This window comes from Anolis sagrei, chromosome Y, assembly GCF_037176765.1.
Source record: "Anolis sagrei isolate rAnoSag1 chromosome Y, rAnoSag1.mat, whole genome shotgun sequence".
Lineage (NCBI taxonomy): Eukaryota > Metazoa > Chordata > Lepidosauria > Squamata > Dactyloidae > Anolis > Anolis sagrei.
In genome coordinates, this window is record NC_090035.1 from 72,629,088 (window position 1) to 72,654,338 (window position 25,251).

General features: G+C 44.8%; 1 protein-coding gene across 1 annotated transcript; it reads right to left on the reverse strand.

The window, feature by feature from the left end:
* Positions 1 to 1,386: 1,386 nt before the first annotated feature.
* Positions 1,387 to 23,134, reverse strand: LOC137095412 (transcription factor RelB-like). The gene is made up of 9 exons (XM_067462051.1): positions 22,579 to 23,134; positions 18,880 to 19,037; positions 13,086 to 13,177; positions 11,299 to 11,430; positions 7,951 to 8,055; positions 6,088 to 6,303; positions 5,654 to 5,722; positions 5,456 to 5,533; positions 1,387 to 4,465 (listed from the first exon to the last, which is right to left on the reverse strand). The coding sequence occupies exons 1-9, from the start codon at positions 22,978 to 22,980 to the stop codon at positions 4,098 to 4,100; spliced, it is 1,620 nt and encodes a 539-aa protein (XP_067318152.1). The 5' UTR covers positions 22,981 to 23,134; the 3' UTR covers positions 1,387 to 4,097.
* Between the last annotated feature and the right edge of the window lie 2,117 nt (positions 23,135 to 25,251).

Here is a 25,251-nt window from a genome sequence, read left to right on the forward strand (position 1 = left end):
TTCCAACAGACCTCACTACCTCTGAGGATGCTTGCCATAGATGCAGGCGAAACGTCAGGAGAGAATGCCTCTAGAACATGGCCATATAGCCCGAAAAAACCTACAACAACCCAGTGATTCCGGCCATGAAAGCTTTGACAATAAAAATACATTTAGCATAATGCCAAGTTTTTAAGTTTGTTTGTGGGTTTTTATACATTCTAATTGTATTTTCAATTTGCTTCTGACATGATTAATTAGTAGTTTGGTGAGGCACCAGCCTTTTTTAACAGAGAAGACTAAACGCCCACAATTCCATAGCACTGAGACATGGCATTTTAAGCTGTTTCAAACTGCATGAATTATGCAGTGTGGACGCACTCTTGGTATCTCTTCCGGCAGGCAGTCTTTAAGTATGAATTTTAAATGTGTGCCTTGTGTTTAATCTCTATTTTGCTTATTTTAACATGTATTTTATAAAAATATGCTTCAATGTGCATACAGCTTTTGTAGAAATACATTTTAATATAGGGATTTGCAGTATTTTTACAATGTTTATGTGTTTTGCTGTGAGTTTTCTGGGCTGTATGGCTATATTCCAGAAACATTTTCTCCTGACATTTCACCCACATCTATGGCAGGCATATTCAGTGGTTGTGAGGTCTGTTGGAAACAAGCAAGTGAGGTTTATGTAGAATGTCCAGGGTGGAAGAAAGAACTCTTGTCTTCTTGAAGCAAGTGTAAATGTGGCAATTGGTCACCTTGTTTACCATTTAACAGCTTTGCAGCTTCAAAGCCTGGTAGCTAGATTTAAAAACTCTAACATCAGGACAGTAGATAAAGGTAAAAAAAAAAAAGGCAAAGGTTGTCCCCTGACATTAAGTCCAGTCATGTCTGACTCTGAGGTGTGGTGCTCATCTCCATTTCTAAGAGCCAGCGTTGTCCATAGACACTTCCAAGGTCATGTGGCTGGCATGACTGCATGGAGCGTTGTTAATAAAGAGCAACACTCAAAAAACGGGAATTCCAAACAAGAACACCTCCCAGCAAGCTAATACCTCCCAACAAAGGATTCCCCCCAGGCAGGTATCAGCCAGGCTTTGAAGCTGCAAAGCTTTGCAATGCTAAGCAAGGTGATTAATTGCAACATTCACACTTGCCTTCAACAGACAAGAGTTCTTTCTCCCAACAGATATATAAACCTCCCTTGTCTAGTTTCCAATATACCTCAGAACCTTTGACGATGGTTCACCAAATTACAAATCCCATAACTCCATAGAGGAAACAATTAAAGTGGGATCTTAGAATTATAATTCTGTAGCCTTAAACATCTCCTGCGTCCTTCCCTTGAAAACTTCTAAGACAAAGAATAGCAGCAGGACTCAGAAAAAAACCCACAAGGGCAGACTCAGTACAAAGCAGCTTCATTTACATTTTGCCTTCATAATTTCATTCAAAATAAGCTAAAAACATTGTGGAATACAGAGGCCACTTGGCTGTATCAGAGCGATGGACATATGAGCCACCCATTAGCTCCCCTTGCAAAGGCATTCGGGGTAAGACACAAAATATTCAACAGCAGTTTGGTCTAAACCATCCCATGGCAGGAAAGAGACAACTATTTTGCCATGATATTAACCAAACACATTGGGAGATGTTGACGAGCTGAAATGTGTCCACAGGAGGGTGACTAAAATAATCAAGGGTCTGGAGAACAATCCCTATGAGGAGCGGCTTAAAGAGCTGGGCATGTTTAGCCTGCAAAAGAGAAGGCTGAGAGGAGACCTGATGTCCATATGTAAGGGGAAGTCATAGGGAGGAGGGAGCAAACTTCCTTTCTGCTGCCCTGGAGACTAGGACGCAGAACAATGGCTTCAAACTACAAGAAAGGAGATTCCACCTGAACATTAGGAAGAACTTCCTGACTGTAAGAGCTGTTCAGCAGTGGAACTCTCTGCCCCGGAGTGTGTTGGAGGCTCCTTCTTTGGAGGCTTTTAAACAGAGGCTGGATGGCATTCTGTCGGGAGTGCTTTGAATGTGATTTTCCTGCTTCTTGGCAGGGGGTTGGACTGGATAGCTCATGAGTTATCCTCCAACGCTATGATTCTGTCTGCATTATGCAAACATTGAACAACCAAAGCAGTTATAACCAGCCTGGAAACAGAGGAAATACAGTGTTTCCTCACTACTTCGAGGTTCGGTTTTTGCGGACTCGCTGTTTCGCAGGTTTTTAAAAAAATATATTACTTTAAAATATAAAGTAGTAGTAGCAAGGGAACAGTGGATGGATCCCCGCATGGCCTGGATCCAGATCTGGGAGACCACGCAAGTCTAGGCTGGCGGCAGCCTCTTTACCTTCCTCCTCCTTCTCCTCTGCACCTCCCTTCCTGCTAATAAGACCCTGGCGCAAGGAAGGCGGGCCACAGCTTTCAGTGGACAGCGGCATAGTCCCAGGCAGCGACGAGGAGCATCTTCCGCCGGGACTATCCACTCTGGAGACTTCTGGAGCAGCAGCAGCCAGAGGGAAGGAGAGCTGTCCAAAGAAGGCTGCTGCAGAAGTCTCCGGAGTGGATACTCCCGGCGAAAGATGCTCCTCATCGCTGCCTGGACGTATGCTGCCTCCGCCGAAGGCCATGGCCTGCCTTCCTTGTGCAGCTCTTCTTCCCTCTGAGGGTTCCCTTCAGTGGGCGGCAGAGAAGGCGATGAGGGGCCTCCTTCTCCAAGGATTCCTCAACTTCAGAGGAGGAAGGGGAGCAGGAAAGTGCTCAGGAATTGGAGGGAGAAGAATCAGATGATGGGGCTTTGCAAGTGCTTACATTTTTAGAGAAACGAAAGGAGACAGAGCACAGGCACCGTTCAGCTCGAATAGCTGCTAAAAACGCTGAGTTAATTTGGAGACACCCTAGCCCCTCCTGCATGGGGTATAAATCAGAAGCAGGCAAAGTCAGCTTCTGCTGCTAACGACAACTCTGTTGCTGACTGAACCTGATTTGTGTCTGCTGCTAAGGACTTTGTGATCTTTGCCCATTGCCTGCTGTTTCTTTTGGGACTTTTGTAAGAGACTTTCATTTGTGTCTGCATTAAGACTTCCTGGTTTTTTTCAATTGCATTTGTTTATAATTGTGTTTGCTGAAGTAAAGCATTTTTCTTTTGGAGGGAGAAGAAGAATTGGAGGGAGAAGAAGAATCAGATGATGAGGCTTTGCAAGTGCTTACATTTTTAGAGAAACAAAGGGAGACAGAGCACAGACACCGTTCAGCTCGAATAGCTGCTAAAAAAGGCTGAGCTAATTGGGAGACTCCTTATCCCCTCCTGCATGGGGTTTAAATCAGAAGCAGGAAGTCAGCTTCTGCTGCTAACAACGACTCTGTTGCTGACTGAACCTGCTTTGTGTCCGCTGCTTAGGACTTCGTGATCATTGCCTATTGTCTGCTGTTTCTTTTGGGACTTTTGCAATAGACTTTCATTTGTGTCTGCATTAAGACTTTCTTGTTTTTGCAGTTGCATTTGCTTATCATTGTGTTTGCTGAAGTAAAGCATTTTTCTTTTACTTTCAATCTTGTATTAAGGCTGTTTTTGAAGAGCAAAACAGGACACTCTCTGCTTCAGAGACTTCTGCAGCAGCAGCAGCAGCCGCAGCACCTGCCGCAGCACCTGCCTTCTCCTGGAGCGAAGAAGAAGAGCCACTCAAGGAAGGCAGGCCATAGCTTTTGACAGGCAACGGAGGCGGCATAGGCCCAGGCGGTGACAAGGAGCCTCCTCTGCCGGGACTATCTGCTCCTGAGACTTCAGCAGCAGCAACAGCAACAGCCAGAGTGACTGAGAGAGAGGGAGGGGGGAGAGGGCAGTCCCTACTTCACGGATTTTCACTTATCACGGGTGGTCCTGGAATGGAACACCCGCGATAAGTGAGGGAACACAACCGTTGGGTGTTATGGGCCATGTCCTGAGACTACTGTCTCATCTACTATGAACTATTAGTGCAATTTTTCCTTCCATTCATTTCCTATTTCCCTTTCCCAGAAGGAAACATTTCCTGTATTTCAGCAGGGAGGATATCCCCATTGATCAGGGGGTTCACAGGCATGCTTCAACTCTGAGAGAGATGCATAGTTCCTTCATAAAGTTCCAGCACTGTCTGCCGCCGTGAGGTTGGTCTCCATTTCCAGCTGTGCCTCGGCCTCTTTGTACTGGCTTGGAAACATGCTGCTGCCCACGAGGCTGGCGGTGCCCTCTGTATCACAATCCCCAGGCAAAGTCAAGGGGACAGAGACACCCGAATGGACGGAATATGCATCCAGCAAGAACTCCTGCTCTGACATATCAGGGAAGTCCATGGGAGATGGTAGCAGAACATCACTCAGGCTTGGACCAACGATGGAAGGGAAGTCAGGAGGCAATCTGAAGTCCTCTAGCATGTCTGGCACAGAGATGTGATCCAAGCTGATCAGGAAATTCTGGTCTTCGGAACCCGACGGGAAGCCAGCTGGAACCGGAGAAAAGAAACTGCTATGAATGAGAAAGGTTTCACTGCTTAGTAACCCTTCCTTGGTTCCCCTGGAGAAAAATTGAAAATCTACCCCACAAAATGGAAAGAGGAAGGGGAAAATAGAAAGGGGAATAGGGCAAGGATGGAAGAAAGTAACCAAGAAATGAACCAAGGAGAAAAGGAAGCAAAGAACCAAGGGAAGAATGAACCAAGGAGGAAAGGAAGCAAAGAACCCAGGAAAGAAGGAAGCAAGGTGGAAAGGAAGCAAGGAAAGAAGTAAACAAGGAGGAAAGGAACTAAGGTAATAAGGAACCAAGGAGGAAAGGAAGCAAAGAACCCAGGAAAGAAGGAAGCAAGGTGGAAAGGAAGCAAGGAAAGACGTCAGCAAGGAGGAAAGGAACTAAGGAAAGAAGGAACCGAGGAGGAAAGGAAGCCAGTTTATTTTTTATCTCTGAATGCATATTTTAAACTAAGAGGTTTCCATATATTTAGGGCAACTGCAACTGCGGTTTCAACCTGAAAGAAACATTTTAAAACTCTGCTAGCCAAATATATTTTTATGCAGTGGCATGTCTTTGCAGTGGCAGCTCAAAGACATGGTTTATCAGTTTAACAGCTGAGTTATCTGTTTGCCATTAAACGAATGCTTGTAAACATCACTTGTCCAAAGGGTTGACTTCTAACAAGGTCATGCCTTTCCTTGACTAGTGATTTCAAAAGGGTGGTCTCCAGAAGTTCATGGAGATTCACATTTGCCAGAAGGATATGACATCATTTTTCCTTTTCAAAAGGTTATGATTGCCATTTTTTCCAAAAGCCTGTCAAATTATTTGGGTGCATAGGGTCAAGCATCCCATCTGCACCTTTCAACAACCTTGGAACTATGGCAAACTCAAATCTGCTGTTGTGAGATGGCCTCCTCTTTCCGCCCAACAGCTTGGCCAGCATTCTTCTCCTTGGAAAGACAGGTTTTTGTTACTGACTGACCTGCAGATGGCATCAAGTTGAAATGGTCCATGTACCCTGGCTTCTTCTTCTTCCTCTTAGCTTCGATCCCATGAGGGTCTGTGGAAGCAAAGAGAAATGTGTCAATCCCTAACCATGAGTAGAAGGCTGTATAAAGTATCATCCGTGCCCAATGGCACAAATCAAGTGGGCTGCATTTTCACTCAGATGTACACCAACCTGGGCCAGAGAGCTCCTCCAACACATCAGGCATGCCTTGCTTCCTTTTTTTGTTGACCCGATAAGTATCTGAAGAAAGATAAAGTCATATTATTATCATTACATCTATTACTTTTCTATCAACGTTGTACTATGACTCGAGTTCAATCCCTGCGAGATAAAAAGTCTGGGCAGCGAGAAAGATGGGGGGAAATTGTCTGTGCCCTGAGAGGACACCGCTGTTGCTGTTTCCAGCAGCTCAAAACTTTCATTTCCCTGCATTTTTCAGGAGGAGGAAAGAAGAGGAGGCATGAAGCAGCATGATACCATGAAGCCCCTTACAATTACCCATGGAGCCCCAAAGGCTCCGCAGAGCACATTTTGAGAACCCCTGGTATAGCCAAAACATGGACTGAGCTGCTCATAAGACATAGCTTCCAATGTTCCTGACGTACCCTGGTCTTTGGGCAGGTAGGTGAAACTGAAAGGGTCACTGGAGACACTGTCCGTCAGGCGCCGTAAGTACACTTCCACCTCCACCGGTTCTGTGATGTCGAGGTGCTGGTACGGTGGTGTCTTAAAGACGATGGCAATCTGTCGGTGGACATCAGCTTGCGAAAAGTCTGCTTTGCCCTCCCACGTATCCTTCCGGAAGATGATGGAAATATCTTCTGTGTGAAGAAAGCAAACAAGTGAAAGTGTAAAAGGTGTACAGAGTGAACAGAGGGTGAGGATGGCATTTTTCTGTCTTGTTTACAGAATGGCACTATGCTCAGTCTTCCACATTCACTGCAATTCGGGGCACGGGAATCCTGCAAAACCCAATTTGGAAAACTAGGTGGGTTTTGTTTTTTTTAACCTTAAAGATCTCTCTACGTCGTCCAGCACAACTCAATAGTCAACTGTTATCACATGTTGGTCAATGAGTTGTGCTGGAAGAACTAGAGAGAAGTTGACCAGAGAATTGCCCTGGAAATTCCAGGAAGTTACTTGAAGCCAGTACTTTCTGTATAGATTTCAGATTTCAATATTAATGCCAAAAATACGTAGTATGATTTTACATAGAATGTGTGCTACATTAGAACAGTAAAGACAAATATCACTTACTGTATATACTTGAGTATAAGCCTAGTTTTTCAGCCCTTTATTTAGGCTCAAAAAATCCCCCTCGGCTTATACTCGAATCAAGGTTATTTATTATTTTAGTCTGTTATTATTACTGTTTTTATTAAATTTATTGTTTTACTCTATTTATTGTTATTTTTACATTTATCATTTTACTCTATTATTATTATTACATTTATTATTTTCCTTTATTATTATTATTATTATTACATTATTATTTTACTCTCTTTATTATTGGAAGAATACGTATACACACTTACATTGAAGAAGGTTAAAATAATGGTTTAATCAGAGTTGGACAATCTTAACTTAAATTACAGTTTTATGTAAATATTCAAAAACATTTAACCTACGGATGCCTCAATTAGTGTAATCCTATTGGTATCTATTTTTATTTTAAAATTTACACGTAGCTGCTGCATTTCCCACCCTCGGCTTATACTCGAGTCAATCCGTTTTCCCAGTTTTTTGTGGTAAAATTTGGTGTCTCGGTTTATATTTGGGTCGGCTTATACTCGAGTATATACGGTAAGTAAAATAAACATTAAATATTAAATATTAAATCTCCTCTGTGCCCGCCCGACCCCCCAACTCTGGAACTCATTGCCCGGGGAGATTAGGAAAGCCCCCACCTTAGAAACCTTTAAAAAGAATTTTAAAACCTGGATTTTCTGTTGTGCTTTGGAGAGTAGCCGCACAACTTTACTCTATTGCTCCCCTCAACGTTATTGTCCCTGGAGAATACTTCCCCCTTGAATGAAGGCCTGTTTTTACAACCCAGTTTCTTTATGAGTTCTCCCTCGCAAATCTGCTCCTCTTCTATCTCACCCTAAGTTTTAGCATTTTATCTTGAACATGCGGCCCGCTCATTGTCATTGTGATTGTGAATACTGTATTTGTATATTGTTTATTGCTTATTGTATTCATATGTTTTATGTATTTTACTGTGTTGTTGCTTGTGTTTTGGTTTTTATTCTATTGTAATTCGCTGTTTGGGCTTGGCCTCATGTAAGCTGCCCTGAGTCCCCTTTGGGGAGATGGTGGCGGGGTATAAATAAAGATTATTATTATTATTATTATTATTATTATTATTACTATTATTTAACCAGAAAAATAAAATAAGGTGTAAACACTAAACTAATCTGGGAATCCGCTACTGCAACACATCCAATGAGAGCAAAACCAATGCTTACCTTTCTGAACCTTATCACACAACAAATAGAACTCTTCTCCACCACTGCAGGCCCCATACTCTTTATTCATCCGGTAGATTTTCAGCTCTGAAGTATTTGTGGATTCTGTGGACACCAAACCCCAATGTTAGAATCTGTCTTCCTTTGTATTCTTAAACAGAGCACTACTGCCTCCTTAAACAACAAAACCCAGAATCCCATGACTGTTAAAATAGAATCAAAATACTAAAACTACACAAGAATGATCTAGCACAGGCATGGGCAAACTAAGGCGCGGAGACCAGATGTGGCCCCTTGGGTGCCTACTTCAGGCCCTCCTCAGTTTCCCTATCCTTTTGGCATAAGGATGACCGCTGCATCCTTATGCAGAAAGAGCAGAGGAGGGAGGCATGCAGCAGCTGAGAGCCCTCTGAAGCGCTCTCAGCCACCGTGTCCTCCTCCTGGCATAAGGATGGTACAAGTGGCCTTGTACTTATGCTGGGAGGACAGTTTGAGGAAAGCACGCAATGAGTGAGAGCCCTCCGGAGTGCTCTCAGACGTCACCTGTCTCACTCTAATCCCGGCACAATGCTGAGAGGACAGCCTGAAGATCAAAAGGAGGAGGATTGGGGAGGAGGATTGGGGTGATTGTCGCATGTCGTGCCCTCCTCCCAACATAAGGGTTGTGCAAGCGGCTCTGTATTTATTTTAAATATATATATGCTATTGTGATTTTTTATGCTTTATATTGGTTTGTTAATTTTATATTTATGTTGCTTACTCTGTATGTATTGGTGATGTTGCTTGGCAACCGCTCTGATTCCCCTCGAGGAGACAGAGCAGTACATAAATAAAGTTTTGTTGTTGTTGTATTTATGCCAGGAGGATGGCTTGAGGAAGGCAAACACTGGTTGAGAGCCCACCAGAGTGCTCTCAGACATTGTCTGTCTCGCCCTCCTCCTGGAAAAATGCTGAGAGGAAAGCCTGAAGATCAAGGGAGGAGGATCACGGCAATAGCTGCATGTCTTGTTTTCCTCCCAGCATAAGAATGGGGTGAGCATCCTTGTCCTTATTCCAGGACAACCTGAGGATGACCCAGGCCCTGCCCCACCCCCTCTTGTTTCCTCCCTTTCCTGGGCTCATCAATGTCTCCCCAAGGCAAAAAAGTATGCTCACTCCTGATCTGACTAGCACCTTGTTGTTGTGCACCTTCAAGGCATTTCCAAGTTATGGTGACCCATAGGTGACCCTGTTATGGGGTTTTCTTCACAAGGGTTTGTCAGAGGGAGCTTGCCATGCCTTCCTGTGAAGCCAAAATAATGCAACTTGCCCAAAGTCACCCAATGGGCTTCCAAGGTGAGGAGGGATTCAAATCGGGACTGTGGTGCAGCTGGCTGGGAGTCAGCTGCATTAAGATCACTACTGACTGAAAGGTCATGAGTTCGAAGGCAGCCCGGGTGGGAATGAGCTTCTGACGAAAATTGTGTCGATTGTTGTTGACCTTTGCAGCCCGAAAGACAGTTGCACCTGTCAAGTAGGAAATTTAGGTACCACTTATGTGGGGAGGCTAATTTAACTGATTTACGAGGTCATAAAAATCTCTAGGAAGTATGCAAAGAATGAAGAAGTACTTCATCAGTGTCACAAATGGATGGTGAAGCGACAGCTTCCCTGGTAGCCAGAAGCTGGAATGTTAAATAGCCTCTGAGTGTCTGTCTATATATGTTGTGTGTCTATGGCAGGGGTCCTCAAACGTTTTAAACAGAGGGCCAGGTCATAGTCCCCAAAATTGTTGGAGGGCCGGATTATAATTTGAAAAAAACATGGATGAATTCCTATGCACACTGCACATATCTTATTTGTAGTGGAAAAAAACACTTAAAAACAATACGATAATTAAAATTAAGAACAATTTTAACAAATATAAACTTATTAGTATTTCAGTGGGATGAGTGGGCCTGCTTTTGGCCGATGAGATAAGATTGTTGTTGTTGTGTGCTTTCAAGTAGTTTCAGACTTAGGTTGACCCAGAGCGAGGGCCGGGATAAATGACCTTGGAGGGCCGCATCTGGCCTCCGGGCCTTAGTTTGAGGACCCCTGGTCTATGGCATTGAATGTTTGCCATGTATATGTACATTGTAATCTGCCCTGAGTCCCTTGCGGGGTGAGAAGGGTGGAATATAAATACTGTAAATAAATAAATCCTCATCTCTCTGAGTCCAAGGATGCATCTACAGCAGTGGTTCTCAACCTGTGGGTCTCCAGGTGTTTTGGCCTACAACTCCCAGAAATCCCAGCCAATTTACCAGTTGATAGGATTTCTGGGAGTTGAAAGCCAGAACATCTGTGGACCCACAGTTTGAGAATCACTGATCTACACTGTAGAATTAATGCAGTTTAATACCACTTTAACCATTGTTCAATGGCAAAGGAAGCTAAAGGTTCTGCAAAATGACAACATGCATGACTACATAGCATTGAGCCATAGCAGTAGAAGTGGTGTCAAACTACATTAATTCTACAGTGTAGATGCACCCCAATTCTAATTACCACCAAACTATAAACCTCAATATTCCACAGAATGCAGTCATGGCAGCTAAAGCAGTAACATACTATATAATACTGTATTTTTGTAGTGAGAAGTAAAAATTAGAGTCTCAACCCCAAAAAGGTAAAGGTTTCCCCTGACATTAAGTCTAGTCATGTTCAACTCGGGGGGGGGGGGGTCATATCCATTTCTAAGTCGAAGAGCCGGCGTTGTTCATAGATGCCTCCAAGGTCATGTGGCCAGCATGACTGCATGGAGTGCCATTGCCTGCCCGTAGAAGCAGTACCTGTTGATCTACTCACATTTGCATGTTTTTGAACTGCTAGGTTGGCAGGAACTGGGCTTAACAGTGGGAGCTCACCTTGCTGCCCAGATTAGAACTGCCAACTTTTTGGCCAGCAAGTTCAGCAACTCAGCAGTTTAACCCACTGTGCCACCGGGAAGCACTACAGAGGCACAATTTTTAACATGCTATCACTGGTCTTTTCAGGTTTTGCTCCAGTGCCCTTCCTTTATCTAATGATGATGATGATGATGATGATGATGATGATGATGATGATGATAATCTTTATTTATACCCCGCCACCATCTCCCCGATGGGGACTCGGGGCGGCTTACATGAGGCCAAGCCCAAACAACAAATTACAGCAGCATAAAACGGAAACCGCAAACCGAAAACGCAGACAATAAACAACAACATCATAATTACATAAAACATGTGAATGCATAACGATATAAAATTACAATAAACACAATCACAATCTAGGATTTCCTTGTCAGAAATAACTCTTCCCTCCCTTCCAGATTTCCCCATTACCTACTCTTGTCAAAGATGGGTTCGGAAAGAACAGGGTTGAGGTGTCGCGTCTTCCCTGTGCAGTCCTGGTAGGAAGCCAGAAAGCAAATCCTGACCACGTTCATGTCAACCTCCTGGTGGTTTTTTAATGAGCCGGCTGTGGAGTGGAAAAGAAGATGGAAGTGAAGGGCAGCAAGCAAATGGAAAAGCTTCTGCAGCACAGAAAAGAACCAGGTCCTCACCCCCTTCATCCACATCCTTACCCAAGCTACACAAATAACTTCTCTTTTAACTATCACAGAGGTGGAATGGGGTCATGTTTATGGAAAAACCCTGAGTAAAAAAAAGTCAGAAGATCGTCCCTCAAAAAGTGCATTCATGGACGACTCTAAAAGTAACATTTAACCTTTTAAGCATGGGCCTTGCACTCTTTTTGTCACCAAAAAGCTGGCTTTGAACCAAAAGCGGGTTTCTGACTGCTTCCCATTTTAATGTAGCCCTGATATTGTGAAGCAGAATGAAGACTCACAAGAACGTTGACAAAATCTTCAAAAAGAATGGGAACTCTATATGGAATCAGGAAAGAATTAAAAGAAGATAACTATAACAGGATTTGTTGATCAAAAATATGAATACTGCCATATATGTGTGATACACACACACATACATATATATACATATGTATATACATATATGCATATATATACATATTAGCCGTCCCCTGCCACATTGCTGGTCCAATCTGTGTATATGTGTTTTGTGTGTGTATATACTATATGTGTATGTGTGTGTTTGTTTACTTACTTAGGCGATCCCCCATTGTCTGAGTAAGATTGTCCTCCAAGTTCAGTGTTTGTGTATATGTGTATATAGGTGATTTTGTGCATGCGTTGTAATGCTTTTTTGTTTTTTGGATTTTTAAGTCTCTTCTGCTGTGCTTTTCAGTGTTCTTTAGAGTGATGGACACTTGTTGGCCTGATAGGTGTATTGTGTCTGAATTTGGTCTCAATTAGTCCAGTGGTTTTTGAGTTATATTAATCCCACAAACAAACATTACATTTTTATTTATATAGATATATACTGAATTATCTATATATAATTCAGTATGTATACACACACACACACATATATATACTGCCATATGTGTGTGTGTATACTGAATTATATATATTGAATTATCACATTTAAGAAACCTTGGACAACAGTATGTTCATCACCTTTTAATTAGATTTGGAATGTTTATACAGACATACAAATTTTGTACTATTCATCTACCCCACACTTAAGAGATTTTGGAAATGGGTGATTTAACATCTCTTAAATATATCAGGAATGTTTACATAGAAATATATAAGCTTTGTGTAGTACTAAGGGGAGAAAGAATCAGGACAGTAAATAAAGAACAACACTAAGAAAACAGAGGAAATTCAAACAGGAAACAATCAGGGCCAGCTAACATCTCCCAGACAGGAAGCAACCAGGCTTTGAAGCCACAAGGCCATTCAATGCTAACCAAGGTGTCTAATTGCAACATTCACACTTGCCTCCAACAGACAAGAGTTCTTTCTCCCACCCTGGTCATTATTCCACAGATATATAAACCTCCCTTGCCTAGTTTCCAACAGACCTCACAACCTCTGAGGATGCCTGCCATAGATGTGGGTGAAACGTCAGGAGGGAATGCTTCTGGAACATGGCCATACAGCCCCAAAAACTCACAGATACCCATTATATTTTTCTGTGATTGTCACGAGACAACAGATTGGTTTGATAAAGTCCTTAAGAGTCCTCTTAATTCCTCTTCCCGCTCACCTTTGAATGGATCAATTCCAAGCTGCAGCTTTTTCTCTATGGATTCTTCAATGTCCTTCTTCTTCACACACTGGATCCCAAGGTTGTTGAAACTAATAAGAAATCAGAGAATTATTAAAAGTTTCAGGGAGGACCACAAAAGAAAATAGTTGGATTATATCACAACAGATCATTTCTCCATCTAACTGTGAAGGTTAAACACGAATCTTCCAAGCAAGGCTCCCATGAGACAAAAGCAAGAACTTAGCAGGATTCTAAATGATGCTTCATATGACTATATTTCCCATGCTTGGAACTTTATATCCTCACATTAAGCCATTCCAAGTACTCAGAAATTGGTTTCGTTTTCCCTGAATGCCTCTCATCCTTATCTGACGAAGCCTGGCAGAACGCCGAAGGCCTTGGTCGAGCTGTCTGTTTTGACTAATTTCCACCGGCCGCCTATATGCTCACTAGTTCCTGCAGGTGCCAAGTTATTTTCAAGCCCCAAATCCTGGGAACTCTCTGGGAGCAATTCAAGGAGTAAACCATCATCCCTATACCCTGTAGGAACATTCTCATGGGAAACTACACTTTGAACAGGTGTCTCTATGTCATTCCCTGCATCAGTGTCATTGACCAAACCATTGCCATCCTGAACCTCATTGACATAATTCCCCACTTCCAAAGCACCTTGATCTTGAAACATAATCACAGGCCGAACTCCAACAGTACCCTCAATATCAGAGATGGTTCATAGGGGTTCATAGCCTGCTTCCTCTTCCTTACGACGTCCTTTCAGATATTTAAGTTGGGCCACCGCCGCCGGGCCGCCGCCGCCGCCGCCGAAGGGGAGGCCGAGTGCCGACGCCGCCGTGGGGCCGAGGAGGCCAAGCCATCGCCGCTGTTGCTGCCAGGCCACCACCGCCACCGAAGGGGAGGCCGAGTGCCGAAGGCAGACGCCGCGGAGGAGGCCGAGGAGGCCTTACCACCTTCAGGGCTACGGAGACCGCCCAGGCGAGTCCGCCCCCCCGCCGGCGCAGAGGCCAGGATCCCGCTGGGGCCGCTCTGGACAAGACCGCCGTCGCCGCCGCAGGGGCCTTCACTGAAGCCGCCACCGCCGCTAAAGAGGCCTAGCCGTCGCCGGGGGCCGTCGCCGCCACAGAGGCCCGAACCACCTCAAGGGCCGCCATCGCCGCTCCGAGAGAGACCGCCGCCGCCGCTGCAGAGGCCGAACCACCGCCGGGACCATCTTAGCGGCCGGCTCGCCCCCCTCCGGGGCGAAGCGGCGAGGCTGCGGAGCGAAGAGGCTCTGAGGTGAGCTGTCTGGTTCACTGGGGGCTGGCGGCGCCATTGAGCGCTGCCCTAGCTAGGCCGCGGCTGTGTAGCCTTTCCATCTGGCCGCACAGGACGCGGCTGCTGAGTCAGCACTACTTGTTGCTCCCACTGGCAGGACTCCTTCCATCGTGGTCCCAGCCTGGCTGCTGGGCTTCTGCCCCCTCAGGCTCCTGCTGAGCGGGCTGTTACATCGTAGGAGCTCACTGGAGCCAGTGGAGCTGGACTCTGGCCCATAATCTTCTCCACCATTTGGGCCCACCAACACTGTGTAGACCTTTGTGCTGACCCTCTCTGTGTTGATCCTCTTTGTGCTGATTGTTATAGTGTAGATCAATTGTTAGACCAACTGCGCTGACCACCACCGTGTCGTCACCTCCGGAAACCCATCCGCTATTTGACACCAATCGTCCAGTTTACATCTGAATCATAACGCCTTGCCAATTGTCAATCTTTTGATTATCGTGTTTACATATTGTGAATATCGCACGTTATAGTTCCTCCATACTTGCTGCTAATGTGGGAATAAGACCATTACATAGCACCTTAAAGGCGCCTGCCTCCATTGCTGACTGATTTGCACTTTACCTTACCCGTTTCCTCCTGCTGCACCTTAGTAACATTGAGGGCTAAATTTTGGCTTATTGCACTTTAATATCCTGACGCACTTTAAACCTGCACCTTAAGAACTATTCTTGTAGCCGTGGAATTTGCCACTGTTATGACTGTTATGACTGTTGCACTTAAGACCCCAGCACTCTAGGGACCACCCTGTTCTCGGCTGAACGTTTACTACCTGTACCTACCATCTACCTAAGTGTGTCGTTTCCATCTATGTGGTCCCCTACCCTCCTGTGTATTCTGTCTCTGACACTATTGACTGGGGGAAGGAGCAGGGGAGGAGGAGGGCTGGAGCCGGCGAAGAACAATGAGGAGGGGAGGAGGGATAAAGGAGATCAAAACAACTGGCAAGAAAAAATGCCAACATCTCAAACATCTGATGGAGTAGAGATTAAGACCCTGGACATGAACTGCGGCATGGAGGAAGGGAGGTGTTCCATTAGCCGAGGGGCCCCCATAGAGGTCGTGGTGGGAGGGAGGAGATGCGGGAAAAGGAGACCTCAAATTCGGCCAAATTCGGACCATTTACCCAAAACATTAACCATTCCAACTCGGTCTCCTAAGGTAAATTGGTGTAACCAGGTGAGCGGACCCTCTGGACTGAAGGTGGTGCTGTTGAACGCCAGATCTGTCAACGGAAAAACGACCTGGATCCAGGACCTAATCCTGGACGAGCAGGCAGATCTGGCGTGCATCACGGAGACCTGGTTGGATGAAGCTGGAGGAGTAAATCTGACCCAGCTTTGTCCTCCGGGCTTCTCCGTGCAGCACCAACTGAGATCCGGAGGGCGGGGAGGCGGGGTCGCAGTGGTCTATAGAGATTCCATCCATCTGATCAGGTGCCCCATCCCGCAGACCGCAAATTTTGAAAGCGTCCACCTGAGGGTGGGTGACCGGGACGGAATAGGGATTCTGTTAGTGTACCGTCCACCTCGCTGCACTACAGTCTCCCTACCTGAGCTAGCGGGGGTGGTCTCGGGCCTGGCGTTGAAATCTCAACAGCTCCTTGTGCTGGGAGACTTCAACATCCATGCCGAGGCGACCCTCACAGGTGCGGCTCAGGACTTCATGTCTGCCATGGCAACCATGGGGCTGTCCCAACAAATATCTGGCCCCACCCACTGTGCTGGACACACATTGGATTTGGTTTTCTGCCAGGGATGGGAACAGGGTGGCGGTGTGGAGGAGTTGTCCATCTCTCCGTTGCCATGGACCGACCACTTCCTGATCAGATTTAGGCTCACTGCGCCCCCTAACCTTCGCAAAGGTGGAGGACCTATTAAGATGGTCCGCCCCAGGAGGCTGATGGATCCGAATGGATTCCTGACGGCTCTTGGGGATTTCCCCGCCACTGCGGTAGGTGACCATGTCGAAGCCTTGGTGGCTCTCTGGAATGGGGAGATGGCCAGGGCTATTGACATGATTGCTCCGGAACGTCCCCTCTCAAGTAGCCGAGCTAAACCAGCCCCTTGGTTTACTGAGGAGCTGGCAGTGATGAAGCGAAGGAAGAGGGAACTAGAGAGCGTGTGGCGTTCGGATCCGAGCGAGTCAAACCGAGCACGGTTTGTGTCCTTTCTTAGGGCATATGCCGCGGCAATAAAGGCCGCAAAGAAAACTTTCTTTGCGGCCACTATTGCGTCTGCAAAGAACCGTCCGGCGGAGTTGTTCCGGATTGTCAGAGGTCTTTTAACTCCCACCCTGACAATTCGGTCGCGCGCTGTGAAGCATTTGCTCGGTTCTTTGCAGACAAAGTCGCCTTGATCCGTTCTGGGCTGGACGCCGCGTTAGATGCAGTCTCCGAGAATGTAACAAGAGCACCTGCTTGTCCTATTTTGATGGATTCTTTTCAGTTTGTGAAACCCGAGGATGTGGACAAGATGCTTGGAGGAATGAGGCCCACCACGTCCATCCTAGACCCCTGCCCATCCTGGCTTCTGAGGGAGGCCAGAGGGGGATTGGCTGAGTGGGTAACGGTGGTGGTTAATGCCTCCCTTCGGGAAGGCAAGATTCCAGCGAGCCTAAAACAGGCTATTATAAAGCCGCTGTTGAAGAAGCCATCACTGGACCCCACTAAATTGGACAACTTTCGGCCTGTTTCCAATCTCCCCTTTCTGGGCAAAGTCATGGAAAGCGTGGTGGCCTCACAACTCCAGGTATTCTTGAGAGACACGGATTATCTGGATCCGGCACAGTCTGGTTTCAGACCGGGGCATGGTACCGAGACGGTCTTGGTCGCCTTAGTGGATGATCTGCGCCGGGAGCTAGACAGGGGGAGTGTGTCCCTGTTGGTGCTCCTGGACCTCTCAGCGGCCTTCGATACCGTCGACCACGGTATCCTTCTGGGGCGCCTTGCGGAAATGGGTCTTGGGGGCACTGCTTTGCAGTGGCTCCGGTCATTTCTGGAGGGTCGCACCCAGAAGGTGTCATTGGGGGACTCCTGTTCCACACCACAACCTTTGACTTGTGGGGTGCCACAGGGTTCCATACTGTCCCCCATGCTGTTTAATATCTACATGAAGCCGCTGGGTGAGATCATCCGGAGTTTCGGGGTGAGGTGTCATCTGTACGCAGATGATGTCCAACTCTGTCACTCCTTCCCACCCGCTACTAAGGAGGCTGTCGAGGTCCTGAACCGGTGCCTGGCCGCTGTAACGGTCTGGATGAGGGCGAACAAACTGAAATTAAATCCAGACAAGACAGAGGTACTCCTGGTCAGTCGCAAGGCCAAACGGGGTATAGGGTTACAGTCTGTGCTGGACGGGGTCGCACTCCCCTTGAAGGCGCAGGTTCGCAGCTTGGGTGTGACCCTGGACTCATCGCTGAGCCTGGACCCCCAGGTTTCAGCGGTGACCAGGGGAGCATTTGCACAGCTCAGGCTCGTGCACCAGCTGCGCCCGTATCTCGGGAAGTCTGACTTGGCCACGGTGGTACACGCTCTTGTCACATCCCGCCTGGACTACTGCAACGCTCTCTACGTGGGGCTGCCCTTGAAGACGGCCCGGAAGCTTCAGCTGGTTCAGCGCGCGGCAGCCATGTTACTAACTGGAGCGGGTGGCAGGGAGCACACAACGCCCCTGTTGTCCCAGCTCCACTGGCTGCCGATTTGCTACCGGACCCAATTCAAGGTGCTGGTTTTGGCCTACAAAGCCCTAAACGGTTCCGGCCCAAAATACCTCTCGGACCGCATCTTGGCCTACGAGCCCACGAGGACCTTGAGATCGTCCGGGGAGGCCCTTCTCTCGATCCCGCCTGCCTCACAGGCACGGCTGGCGGGGACGAGGGAGAGGGCCTTCTCGGTGGTGGCCCCCCGGCTGTGGAACACTCTCCCTGCACACATCAGACAGGCGCCCTCCCTCATGTCCTTTCGAAAGAGCCTTAAGACATGGCTCTTCGAGAGGGCATTTAATTAAGTGCTAACATTACGGCAATGAAGAATTGGAATGGAACATGGAATATGAGACGGGTTATGATTCCACTATGAGACAAAGCGGATTTTTTAGTGTAGTCTGTAAGTGTTGTTAGTTTAGATGTTGTTGAAACTGGCTTTGTAATTGTCTTTTATGTGTACTGTACACTGCCATGAGTCGCCCTTATGGGCTGAGAATGGCGGTTAATAAGTGCATCAAATAAATAAATAAATAAATAAACATGGATATAATGTCTCCTCTCAACCTTCTCTTCTGCAAGCTAAACATGACATGGAAACCCACTGGGTGACCTTAGACAAGTGACACACTCACAGCCCCAGAAAGTCCTAAGACCAGGTTGCCATGTGATAGAAATGACTTAAATGACTTGAACTTCTACCCAATCAAAGTCATAAGCCCTTGGTGAAGGTTCAAGGAAAGCAAAGCATTACCTGTGCTTGGGGTTGATGCGAGGCTTCAGTGTCACTTCGCAGAGGCCGTTGTGACAGTCTTTCCCAACTAAGCTGTGGGGGTGGATTCGGTAAGGCCAGTCCTTCCACACCAAGCAGGCTGTCACTTTCACTTCTGAGATCCCCGAGTAGTTCTGAAGCTGGAGGAACAAAAAGATGTTGCACACCTGCCAGTATTTCACAAGTGAAAGCCTCTAACATGACGCTAGGTCAACTTCTGGCAGAAGCACAGCACAGAGTCAGACTAACACAGAACTCCTTAAACTTTTTCAACTCTTGACTCCTTTTTCAGTTGAGGAATTTTTATGCAGCCCCAGATGCATCTATATAAATTAAAATGTAATGTTCGTTTGTGGGATTAACAGAACTCAAAAACCACTGGATGAATTCACACCAAATTTGGAAACTACATCCTAACAGACCAACAAGTGACAGTCACTCATAAACCCATCCCAAAATATATTGGAAAGGACGTTAAACCCCCCAAAAAGCTAAATGAGGATCCAGCGCATGTGTGAAAATGACAGCTCCAAGTCCACTGTTTCAAAGCTGCAAGCTTGCTTTTCCTTAGATTTCTTTGAGAGCATCCCAATCCATACATACATTATTTTATATTTCCTATTCCTAGACTGCAACTCCCATCAATCCTCCAGATAGATAAGATATACAGAATAGATAGAGATAGATAGTAGGTAGGTAGGTAGATCAAGCAGGACGACTGCTGGGAGTTACAGTTCAAGAAAAGGTAGAGAAGGAAGAAAAAAGAGAAAGAAAAGGGGAGGGGAAGGAAGGAAAGAGGTAGAGAAGGAAGGAAGGAAGGAGGGGATGGAAAAAATGGGAAGGAAAGAGAGAAAGAAAGAAGGAGAGAAAGCGGAAGGGAAGGAAGGAAAGAGGTAGGGAAGGAAGGAAGGAAGGAAGGAAGGAAGGAAGGAAGGAAGGAAGGAAAAAATGGGAAGGAAGGAGAGAAAGAAAGAAGGAGAGAAAGAGGGAGGGAAGGTTGGCCACAACAACGCTATTAGGTATATAAACATATACAGCTATATATATACAGCTATTAGGTATATAAACTAGGTATACAAAACATTCTTAAAATATTGTACAGTTAAATTCGTCAATACAGAGAGCCAGACGTATCGGAGACATAAAAATTAGTACATACTTAAAAACCACATCCCTTAAGTAAAATACAGTGGGCCCTCAGTATCTGCTGGGGTTTGGCTCCAGGACCCTCTATGGATATAAAACCTATGGAAGCACAAGTCCCATCATTTTCAACGTTTGCTTTTTGGAGATACACACACATATGTGTGAGTATGTAAATACTGTATTTCTTTCATCCAGATGCACTATTTTCTCTACACAAACATATTTAAAAAACAGGTTGCGTATTAGAATTGCAGCTGTATCTTATATATTTTTGGTGATAGTGGCCCTGAAATTAGAGTGCATCTTACAACTGATGGTGTCTTATTGTTGAAGAAATACTTTATTTACTTGAATCTAATGCTCACCTTTTTGGGCTAAATTACCTTGCCAAAAAGACAAGCCTTGTGTTTATCAATACCAATTATGAAAGGTCAACATCTGCCAGGAATTTGAGAGGGAAAAAGTATTTCATTTTATTGTCAAAGGCTTTCATGGCTGGGATCACTGATTCGCTGGAAGTTTTTCGTGCTGTATGGCCATGTTCCAGAAGCATTCTCTCCTGACGTTTCGCCTGCATCTATGGCAGGCATCCTCAGAGGTTGTGTGGTCTGAGATCTCACAACCTCTGAGAATGCCTGCCATAGATGCAGGCGAAACGTCAGGAGAGAATATTTCTGGAACATGACCATACAGCTCAAAAAACTTACAGTGACCCGTCTTTCATTAATTTACAACTTTGGGACAACATCAGCGAACTATTGCTATAGAAGAGACAGACAGCAGCACTACTCACCTGCTATGCTCTGCTCCTTGTGAAGGAGAGAGATAGTGTACCTTGGAGTGTCAGATCTGCACTGAAAAGCAGGATTCTGAACACTTTGCCTCTTTTTCTCAAGTAAAAAGGAAGGAGTGTGATTTTGGAGTTTTCCAATTTATGCAGGGAGTCAGGTTCTGCTGTATGGAAAACAGGGATCTGATCCTTGGCATTGTTCTTAGCGAAAGAGGATGCATTTCAGCATTTTGGTGTTATGGAAGTTTTGGAACTCTGTGTTGGCAGGCTGCAGGGAAGTAGGGTCTGGCCTAACAAGTGTTCTTCTCCAAGAAGGGAGAAAATGTATGGTAATATTATAATTATATATTTTCTATTACATGTAATATTACTAATAATATTACAATATAATGGTATAGTACAATATAGTAATATATAATACTGATATTGTACTATGCTAATAATATAATATATTGTATATACATATACCTTGTAAGCCGCTCTGAGTCACCTTCAGGGTGAGAAGGGCGGCATATAAATGTCGTAAATAAATAAATAAATAAATAATAACAGGTGTTCTTCTCCAAAGAGGGAGAAAGTGTACGGTAATATAATATAATATATTGTATATACATATAATATGTATAATATTATAATGTAACACAATATAATACTACTAATAATAATATATATTCTTATTATATATATTTATATTACATGTAATATTACTAATAATATTACTATATAATGGTATAGTACAACATAGTAATATATAATACTGATATTGTACTATGCTGATAATATAATATATTGTATATACATATACCTTGTAAGCCGCTCTGAGTCACCTTCGGGGTGAGAAGGGCGGAATATAAATGCTGTAAATAAATAAATAAATAAATATTGGGATGCCTGAGGATGGATGATTGTTTATATGTGTGTGAATGCTGAGTGAAAATTTAACCCCACTTTGTTTGTTTGTTAGTCAATGTAACTGTAAGTTGTTTGTGAATTCAATGCAGTTACATAGAATCTGTACGCCTAAATAGAGTTCTGTAAACGTTCTGATACCCTTTCTCTTTCTGGAAAATTGCAATAAAAAGAATCTATGCGATAGGTTATTGAAAAATTATTCATTAAAAAATTATTAAGAATTTTCTATGCAAAACTATGGAAGAAGAAGAAATTAGCAATTGGATAGAAAAATTGTAGATATTAAAAATATGGACAGGTTAACATACCTAATATCCAAAAATAAAGGGACCCCAATAAAAGAAACCAACTGGACAAAAGTGACAAATTATTTGAAACAGAAAAATAGAAATATAATAATATAAAAGGAAGAGAAGACAAGAGGGAAGAAAAGATAAGACAAAAGAAAGAAGAGGAAAAAACACTTGGAAGATACTCAGGAAGTCAACAAAGGAGATACACACCATTCTGCTTCTGATTTTTAACCATGTATCTGTTATATATATATATATTTATATATATATATCTTTTTCTCACTACCTCTCTTCTCTTCTTTCTTTTTTTCTTTCTTTCTTTTTCTCTTAAATGCTATGACCTTTTTCTCTCTTTTTTTTCTTTTTCCTTTTTCAATACTTAGTATTTTTTTAAAAAAGAAAACCTTCAATAAAGATTATTTTTTAAAAAAAGAAAAGTTATTCATAACAGTGGCAGCAGTTTCCTATAAAAAAATAAATGAAACCACTCCAATGATAGGAGGTCATATTTTCCCGTTTTAAAGGAGAGTCCACACTCACCTCAATGGTGGGCAGAGTTTTGTTGGTTTCTGTGCTAGCTTCGCCCAAGATGCTTCCCGCCGACCTGCCTTCACACTGGTATCGGAAGCGCATCCCTCTCTGCTTGGGCTGCTCTGTGATCACAAGTTTGAGCGGCTCTGAATAGTTTTCCTCCAGCTGCTTTTGGGGCTTCGTGGGAAGCCTAGAAGAAGCAGGAGGAGACCAACAACTATCTGATAACCCACTGCTGCGCCGCAAAAATAGGGATGAGTTCATCTCTGGCCTCAACGTCAAGTTGGTAAGGTTCTGGGAAAGCTGGGATGCTGAATGATCTGGTGGAAAGCAAGAAGGGGTCGGGGAAGGAGTGCCAAAAGAGTCCAAGCGTAAGAGGCTCATCCCCGCAGGTCCCGGCAATTCCTGCATCGTAGTTGGTGAAACCGAGCTGGGGCATCGGGAGATGAGTCTGGCTGGTTCAGTACATGAGACCCTGGTGGGACGCGGCACAGAGCCAACCTCGAAGCCATCTTCCTTGATCAGTTCATCAATAATGTCTGGATGGGGAGAAAAAGATAGGTGAGTTTTTAGCCAATGTTTCGGGTGTCTCCCTTTGTGGATTTTGTCTGTTTACCAATTTGATTAATACATTCTCTCTGAAAATCTCTAGGGCCTCTAGCACAACTCCGCAAAACTTCTGCTGGAAATCTAAAGTTTACTTGGAGTGATGATCTGAAAGCAAACGTTTATAAGGTGATGTCCATGTGGTGTTTGGCACCAGAGAGTCTCTGTAAGGTGTACAAAGGCAGCTCTCGTAAAAATGTTACCAATTTAAACACAATGTCGAGGCATTTTATCATATGTGTTAGGGCCAGAAAGGCCCAGAAATATTGGACACAAATATTGTATTTATTATTATTATTATTATTATTATTATTATTATTATTATTATAACCAAAGAATGGCCACAGAGTTCGGCTTAACTCTCTTGTTGTTGTTGTTCATTCGTTCAGTCGTCTCCGACTCTTCGTGACCTCATGGACCAGTCCACGCCAGAGCTCCCTGTCGGCCGTCACCACCCCCAGCTCCTTCAAGGTCAGTCCAGTCACTTCAAGGATGCCATCCATCCATCTTGCCCTTGGTCGGCCCCTCTTCCTTTTACCTTCCACTTTCCCCAGCATCATTGTCTTCTCCAGGCTTTGCTGTCTCCTCATGATGTGGCCAAAGTACTTCAACTTTGTCTCTAGTCTCCTTCCCTCCAGTGAGCAGTCGGGATTTATTTCCTGGAGGATGGACTGGTTGGATCTTCTCGCAGTCCAAGGCACTCTCAGAACTTTCCTCCAACACCACAGCTCAAAAGCATCGATCTTCCTTCGCTCAGCCTTCCCTAAGGTCCAGCTCTCACATCCGTAGGTGACTACAGGGAAGACCATGGCTTTGACTAGGCGGATCTTTGTTGCCAGTCTGATGTCTCTACTCTTCACTATTTTATCGAGACTGGACATTGCTCTCCTCCCAAGAAGGAAGCATCTTCTGATTTCCTGGCCACAGTCTGCATCTGCAGTAATCTTTGCGCCTAGAAATACAAAGTCTGTCACGGCCTCCACATTTTCTCCCTCTATTTTCCAGTTGTCAATCATTCTTGTTGCCATAATCTTGGTTTTTTTTTTATGTTTAGCTGCAACCCAGCTTTTGCGCTTTCTTCTTTCACCTTGATTAGAAGGCTCCTCAGCTCCTCCTCGCTTTCGGCCATCAGAGTGGTGTCATCTGCATATCTGAGGTTGTTAATGTTTCTTCCAGCAATTTTCACCCCAGCTTTGCATTCCTCAAGCCCCGCACATCACGTGATGTGTTCTGCATACAACTTAAAAAGGTTGGGTGAGAGTATGCAGCCTTGCCGGACGCCTTTCCCAATCTTGAACCAGTCTGTTGTTCCGTGGTCAGTTCTGACTGTTGCTACTTGGTCCTTGTACAGATTCCTCAGGAGAGAGGGAAGGGGGCTTGGGATGCCCATCCCACCAAGAACTTGCCACAATTTATTATGATCCACACAGTCAAAGGCTTTAGAATAGTCAATGAAGCAGAAATAGGCACCTATCTAAGGCCAAAAACCTAGAAAAACCTGTATGCCACTTCTTTAATTTTTACAATCCTTTTCGCAAACAACAGAGAGTCATTTCTAAAGCTGATTTGCACAGGTAGAACGTCCCCATCTTCCTTTATTCCACACTCGATGGATTGAGTGACTTTGTACATGGCTTTTGTCACATGAAGCCCTCAGAGAGTGCATCTGCACTGTAGAATAAAGGCAGTTTGACATCTCTTTAACTGCCATGGCTCAATGCTATGGAATCCTGGGAGTCGTAGTTTTACAAGGTCTGCCAAAGAGTGCTGGTGCCTCGTCAAGGTACAAACCCATAACTGACGAGGCCTTGGTTTGCTAATGGGATTTAGGGTGCATCTAAATTAATGCAGTTTGACACCACTGCAACTTCCCATAGCCATGATCCTTGGAAGTTAAAGTGGTGTCAAACTGCATTAACTCTACAGTGTAGATGCACCCTCAATCCTAGTAGCAAACCAAGGCCTTCTTTGTTATATGTGAACGAAACTGTACAGCTCTCTCCAATGTCAAGCATTTCTCCTTACCTGATATTGACAACACACCCTGAGACCCAGAATGCTTACCTAGTTCTTCTG